Below are 6858 nucleotides of genomic sequence, written 5' to 3' on the forward strand. Positions count from 1 at the left end.
TGATGACTCCCCAGGTCACATCTGTTTCCCTCTGGCCGGGGCTGGGGTGCTTGGTCCAGACAGACACTCCATGGGTGATTGCTGAGTGGATGAGTAAATAGTCCTGTGGGGGGGGATTGTAGAATCAGAAGCTCCACAGACCCTGGTGGTTGAGCCCTGTAACAAGCCCCTTTCCCCCAGCAAGCCTCAGTTTGCTCACCTGTAAAATGGGGATAACGAGATCAGTATTAGACCAGCCTACCATTGCCTTCCCTGCCTGGAGCCCTAACACCTGTATAATGACCGTGTTTATGCTGATTTACTTGGCCTGGACCTTACCAATCAGAAGATAAACGACCCAGGCAGCAGGCAGGGCCTGGCAGTGCTCTGCTGAGCCACTGTGGGGGTGGGGGGTGGGAATGGGAGCACTGAATTCCCAGAGCCAGAAAGCAGGACTCCGCAGGGGAAGGGGATGAGAGCAGCGTGCAGTGGCCCCGAGACAGGGGCCCAGAAGCCTCAGCCAGTCCCAGTTTCTGCTCCCCACCCAGCCTGGGGTTCTCTGAGTCCCCCCTGCAACCTTCCAGGCCCTTCCTCTCCAACTGAACTTGCAACATCCCGTGTTTGGTTCCCAGCCCCAGCCCTCCCTTAACCTCCCAGCTTCCCGCCTCCCTGCCCGTCACTGTTACCAAACTCCAGTCAGCGGACAGTGTTTATTGAGCGCCCGTGGAGTGTCCGACACTGTGCAAGGCACTGGGGGTGGGCGAGGGGTCGGGAGGGAGGACATACCAAAGCCGAAGGGGAGACTCCCTAACCTGCGAGAAGCTGGGGGAGAGGATGGAAGTGGGAAATGCTGCCGGTGGCCGAGCGAGAAATGTGGGAGCCTGGCACCCGGGCTGCATCTGGTTTGTCTGAAGCCCAGTGTCCAGGACTCCACCTTCCACGGTCACCTCTGATGAGCAGGTGGGTGTCCCTTAGTGGCTGGGGTCCTCCTTCACCCAGGGGACAGTTCCTTCCCAGGTCGTGGTCCCGGCGAGGCTGGCCGCATCCAGACCCCTGGCCCCGAGGGAGCTGAGGGCCCGCAGCCCCGCTGTCCCCCAGCTGCCCGGTGGCTGGCTGGCTGCGAGTGCAAAGCCTGCGACTGCTTATGCTGCTGAGGCCTCGGAGCCCACCTCTTGGTGTCACCCACTCCGCAGCTTCCTGGGCCACACCCCCCCCTGGTGGCTGTTGCCGGCATTTTCTTTGCTCAGATTTGCTGCCTGCTCTGCTGGGCCTTGAGGGTTAATCTATTGGTGGCTTAGAAGGCTACAGGGTGTAGCTGGAGCCCGATGCCCTGGTTTGGGTGGGGGCGCCCCGAACGGCCTGCTGTGTGATCTCTTAGGAGCCACTTTCCCGAACGCCTGACGTCGGTGGGTAATAACCACAAACTCCCGTAAAGCTCTTGTGAGGTCCAAGAGTTAAGTGCAGAGAAAATGGTTTCCAAGCTCCCCCTCCCCCGTCCATTTGAAAGCCGTCTCCCTGTCCAAGTCCCCTGGGATGCCAGAGGGCCCGGGAGGACGGCCCATTGCGCGGAAAGACTGGAACTTGGGAGCTGCTCCAGCGGGACCTGCCCTCTGGGGTCTCCACGGGCTGACGGGATGACGGCAGCCTTGGCAAGTGCAGCAAATGACCCTTGACCCTTGGAGGGGTGGGGGAGCTGACATCCCACCTCCTTCCCTCCCTTTCCCATGGTCTGAGTTCTGCTCTGCAGGAAAACCATCCATCTGGACGCCTGGAAGGTTTCTGGGAGAAGACAGGATGGCATTGCACCCCCACTTTATGAGTGAGGGCACTGCGGTTTGGAGGTACAGGTCTCCAGGTGGCCTGGAGCAGGACCGGCCCGAGCGCCTGGCTGCCTCCTTGAATCATCCAGACACCGGGGGTAGGTGGAGCCGTTCACGGCCTTGAAGCCCCCAGCTTGGAGGGGCTACCGGCCTCCAGCTAGGCAGAAGCGTAAGAGGCAGGGGCCCTTGGTCTGAGGTCCCCCATGCCCCTCAACTTTACTCCAGTGCCGCAGATGTAGCCAGTCCAGGCACTCCCCCAGCAGGTATGGTCAGAGATAATTATCAGAGGCGTGGCAGGCTGCGCTGTTCCCAGAGGCTGCGGGCGCTGCAGCTCCTGTGAGGGCTCCGGGCGGGCGAGCGTGGGCTCTGAAAGGCCTTCCCAGCAGGCTCAGAGTTTTCGGCCCCAAATGCCCCTCTGGCCACTCCCAGCTACTCCTCTGCTGCCTGGCCCCCCTCAGCCTCCAGCGCACTCGGCTGAGCAGGGCCTCCCCTGGCCTGGCTCTCCTCCTGCTTAGCAGTTGCCACAGGGACTGGCTTTGACCTCAGTATCCCCATCTCCCTGCCCCCTTTCTCCTCCCTGCCTCCTGCCTCTGGCTCCCCGCTGCCCTCCTCTATTGCACCCCCAAGTGAGGCCCCCAGTGTCTCGGGCCGCTCTGCCTGGCGGCGGTAGACGAGGTAGCCAGTTGTGGGCAGCCTGTGGGCCAGGGCTCCGGGGGGCAGGCGGTGATAGTCCTGCTCCTTGTACAGGAAGAGGCCGAAAGCGTCAGGCTGGGTCACTCGGAACTTGGTGGCACAGAGCTGGTTCAGGGTGGCGATCGAGGCCCCTGGGGGCACGGCCAGGGTCTTGGAGGTACAGCCACTGCTGGGGTCCTGGTAGGCTACTCGGAGGAGATGCTGTGCAGGAGGAGAAACAAACACAGAAACTCAACCTTGCTTGGTATGTATCTGGCTGCAAAGCTTGAGGTCTCTGCAGAACCAATTGGAAAAAGCTTTTTGGACAAGGTGAGGTCCTGGGGGCCCTGAGGAAGGGAGAGACAGGCTGAGGCTGGCGGGTCACACTGCAGGCTGCAGGATGGCCCCAGCAGGCCTGCGGCCTGACCACCATGCTCAGATGGAGCTGACGCTGTGTCCTGAGCATGTGTCCTGGTTTTCACTCAGTTAATCCTCATATCAGTCCCAGGAGGTAGGTACTGTTATCCCATCTTATAGATGAGAACATTGAGGCTCAAATTAGTTACCTAACTTGTTCAAGCTCCCACAGCCAGAAAGTAGCAGAGCCCACATTTGAGCCCAGGATCTGCCTACAATCTGGACTCTTAACCAAGTCTGAGAAGGGCAGTGAGGATGGTGAAGGGCAGGGATGGTGTCCGGTGAGGGGAGCTTGGGCTGGAAGCTTGAAGTCCAGGGGTGGGCAGAGCCCCAGTTGGGGCTGGAAGCCAGGATTTGAGGCTTCAGCCTGCCACCTGTGTCCCATTCCCTTTCCATGTCACCTCTCAGTTTCCTCATCTGTGAAATGGGGCAGTGATGGCCCTATTTCTGTGAAGATTCAGGGCTGAGCGCCTAGAGCCCTGGGCACAGTGGAACATACTCTCTCCAGAAAGGCTGTCTTGACGTTGTTCTGCGTGGGGTGCTGTTTCTATTGCGGGGGTGGGTGGTGGGTGGGGGGAGGACCAGCCTTTCCCTACTGGGACTCACAGTTTGGGCGGATGTATGGGGGCCCCGTTACCTGGAAGCTGTGGGTGGAGGGCAGGCGGCGCTGTTCCCAGAGGCTGAGGGAGCGCTGCAGCTCCTGTGAGGGGCTCAGGGGGAGCGTGTGGGCCTGGCCCAGGCCGCTCAGCAGGGCCAGGCTGGCGGAGAGGCTGGTCAGGTAGTAGCCGCCTGGGACACGGGGAGAATGGAGGATGGGGTTGGGTGACCTGTTCCTCTCCCTTCCCTGCTTGCTCAGGCCATGCAGGCGCTGAGGCGCTCCAGCCCCACCCCGACAGGAAGTGGCATGTGTGTGCGGCCCCTCACCCTCGCCGGTGAGCAGGGTGGGCTCCAGCAGCTCTGACATGTACTCGGCCTCCAGCAGCAGCTCGGGAAGGTCGCAATGGGCCAGGACCAGGCTCAGCAGCGGGAGGAACTCGTCGGCCCCCGCGCCCTCTCCTGTGGGTGGCGGAGAGGGGAGCTTCAGGCTCCTCTGAGGCCCCGCGGTCAGAGTCCCCTCCTTGTCTTAGACAGTGACCCTCCCCTCCGCCTGCCAGGCCTTGGGCAATGTGGTCTCTATGGCAACCACGAGCAGGGGCTGGGGAGAGGGTGCTCCACAGTCTGGGCTCAGTTAGACCACCTGTGAGATGGGAGGGTTGGACCCATCTTCCCCAGCTGTGCCTTTCCTGGAATGTGCCTGGAGGGGCCTGCCTCTGACAGCAAGGAGCCAGTGGGGGAGGAGGGGGAGTACCCAGGTGGGTCCTCAGGACCGTGTAGAGCAGCTTGCAGGCCTGCAGGAGCCGCTTGACCTGGGCGTTGGGTGAGTAGGTGCGGAGTAACTGCAGCAGCTTCTGGCGCACCTGCTCCGTCTCCACCGGGGAGGGCAGGCTCAGGCGGGACCCGAAGGCTGCAGGGCCCTGGGCCCGGGCCAGGCGGAAGCCTTCGGCCAGGTGGCCCAGGGAGCCATCGGCGGAAAGCCTGCGCCGCAGTCGGGCCACCAGGATGGGCCGGAGAGGCTTGAGCACCGAGCGATGCAGGGACTTCTCCAGGACGCGTTCTGTGGAGCAGAGGCAGGCGAGGGGTCAGGGGAGCCAGGGCAGGCTGGGGGCAGAGTCCAGCGAGACAGGGATGAAGAGGAGGAGGGATCTTGTGAGCCAGGCGGCACTGCGGAGGGGAGAGAGTGGCATGGGTAAGAGTTGAGATTATGGAGAGACGGGGCTGGAGTCTCACCCAGTCTATTAGGCGGCAGCAGCTTCTCAGGGCCCAGCTCGGCGCTCAGCATGGCCTGGGCCCTGCTCAGTGCCTCACGGATGCCCTGCAGCTCCTGGGGCTCCGGGCCGGCCCGCACCTGGGTCAGTAGGTCCTGGACCAGCTGGCCCACAGCTGTGTGGCGGTCCTGCATCAGTGCCGAGGCCGCCCGGCCCACCTGCCGCTCGGGTGCCAGCAGAGAGCAGAAGGCGGAGCTCATGGACCGAAGCAAAGGCCGCCTGTGATTCCTGAGACTCAGGCGGGGTGAGGTTGCTGGACTCCCCTGACGCCCCTGCATGCCCTCCTCCTCCTCGGAGCTGCTGGGGGAGCCACAGTCCACCTCCTGGAGGGAGGGCAGGGGAGGGAGGCTGGGGCTGGCTCCCCCGGGCACACGGTACCCCACTGAGCTCTCCCTCCTCAGCAGCTGTCGAGGGGGCATCCTTTCTGTCTGGCTGGGGGCTGCCCCTGGCGGCACTGGGACCGGGGGAGGTGGCACAGCGGGTGGAGACAGGGGGCTGGAGGTCTCTGTGGATACTCGCACTTTGAAACTCCTCTTGAATTTCTCCCGCTTGGTGGGGCCCAGATCCCCTGGGAACAGGGGGTTGAAGAAGCACAGGGCGGCCCCGGTGCCCTGGTCCAGCTCTTGTGGGGGCCGGGGCTTCAGCCGGGGCAGCCGCGGGCCTTCAGAGGGGCCTGGCTGAGCCCTGGTGTTGAGGGAGGAGCTCCAGAACTCTAGAGAAGAGAAACCAACAGGGCCTCAGGGAGAGGAAGGGAATGTGCCCAGAGGAGGGCAAGGTGCAGGCTCAGGCTGTGTGCCCACGTGCCTTCCCTTTCCCCTTGGCCTCAGTTTGTCCACCTATGCAATGGGCAGCAGGGGAGCCCTTACCGACGCCTAAATGGGAGATGGCTTCCAGCTCCTTGTGGGTGGCTGCCTGTCGGATGGCTCTAGGGAGCTGGAGCTGGAGCAGTAGGATGTCCCTGGGGCCAGAGAGGGGGCAGGTAAGTGAGGGCTGCGGGGGGCTGTAGGGGTGGGAGGACAGGGTGGCCCACGGACACCAGCGCCCGAGGGCAGGCTCACCGGGTGTGGCAGTAGGCGCAGATGAGCTGGACTAGGTCCGGGAAGACGAGCTCGGATCCCTCCAACGAGACGCCTGAGAGATGGGAAGTGAGGCTGTTCTCTGGAATCCCCCCGGCCCAGCCTCTGCTTCCAGCCCCGTCCCTCCAGGCCAGTCCCTCTCACCCCCAGGCCTCTCCTGGATGTAGTGGCTGGACACGAAGGAAGGGCCACTGGCCTCCGGCAGCCTGACGCACAGAGCTTGGCACTGGCGGGTGTTGGATTTCCGCACCAGGAACGTCTGGGAAGGGATGGGTTGGCGGCTCAGGACCTTCGTGTCCTGCTCCTCTCCCCCCACCCTCCGCGGGCCAGTCTCTGGGGGCAGGGGCAAGACTCACCCCCGGGGGCTGGGTCCTCAGCACGTGCAGCGCGGCGGCCGCGTTGGCCCGCAGCTGCAGCCACACCGGCCGCGTGAGCAGCAGGCGCTCCCGCAGGCTCACAGTGCGCCCTGGCCGCTGGGGCCCACCTGTCTGCCCCCCGCTGGCATCGGGCACGTCGTACATGGGGTCCTGGGCTGGCCTGGAGGCAGGCACCAGATCTGAGCAGGCGGCCAGCGGCTGGGCCCCTTGCCCAGCCCTTTCCCCCTCCTCTGCCCTGGGACAGACGGGCTCCGCGGTCCCTCCCTGCCCCTCCAGGCTGCCCCTCCAACTTCACCAACTTTTCTCTCTCCAGGTGCCCAGGCGCGGAGGCGTCCGAAGGGCTGGGGGCTCCGAGAGGCCCTGCTCCTGGCTCCCCAGGGGTTTCCATGGCGGGAGCTCCTTGAGTACTTCTGGGACTCAGGAAGACAGTCCGGCCCCCAAGGCAGGAGCATTCCCGCTGGTGAGTAACACTTCCTGAGGGCGGTGCGCCCTGTCACGCCCGCCAGTTAACTCTTCGGTGTCCACTCGGCCGGGGCAGCGCCACTTCCTGTGTTCCGGGCCCAGTCTGGGCGGACGGGGATCCTTCCCATGCGAGTGCCACTCTGAGGGCCCCAGCTGCAGGGCTGCCGCCTCTGTACAGAGCTTCCAGGAG

The 6858-nt window shown here is 64.0% G+C and overlaps 1 protein-coding gene across 1 annotated transcript; it reads right to left on the reverse strand.

Moving 5' to 3' along the window:
* Positions 1–676: 676 nt before the first annotated feature.
* On the reverse strand, positions 677–6594 carry RIN1 (Ras and Rab interactor 1; the record flags this gene model as incomplete). Its single annotated transcript, XM_081099051.1, is given in 9 exon segments — positions 677–2693; positions 3526–3677; positions 3813–3944; positions 4237–4542; positions 4716–5465; positions 5620–5842; positions 5846–6088; positions 6186–6366; positions 6506–6594. Coding segments are annotated over 9 exon segments (2541 nt in total). The 3' UTR covers positions 677–2228.
* Between the last annotated feature and the right edge of the window lie 264 nt (positions 6595–6858).

The sequence above is a fragment of the Myotis nattereri genome, assembly GCF_964212035.1.
Source record: "Myotis nattereri genome assembly, chromosome: 9".
Classification (NCBI taxonomy): domain Eukaryota; kingdom Metazoa; phylum Chordata; class Mammalia; order Chiroptera; family Vespertilionidae; genus Myotis; species Myotis nattereri.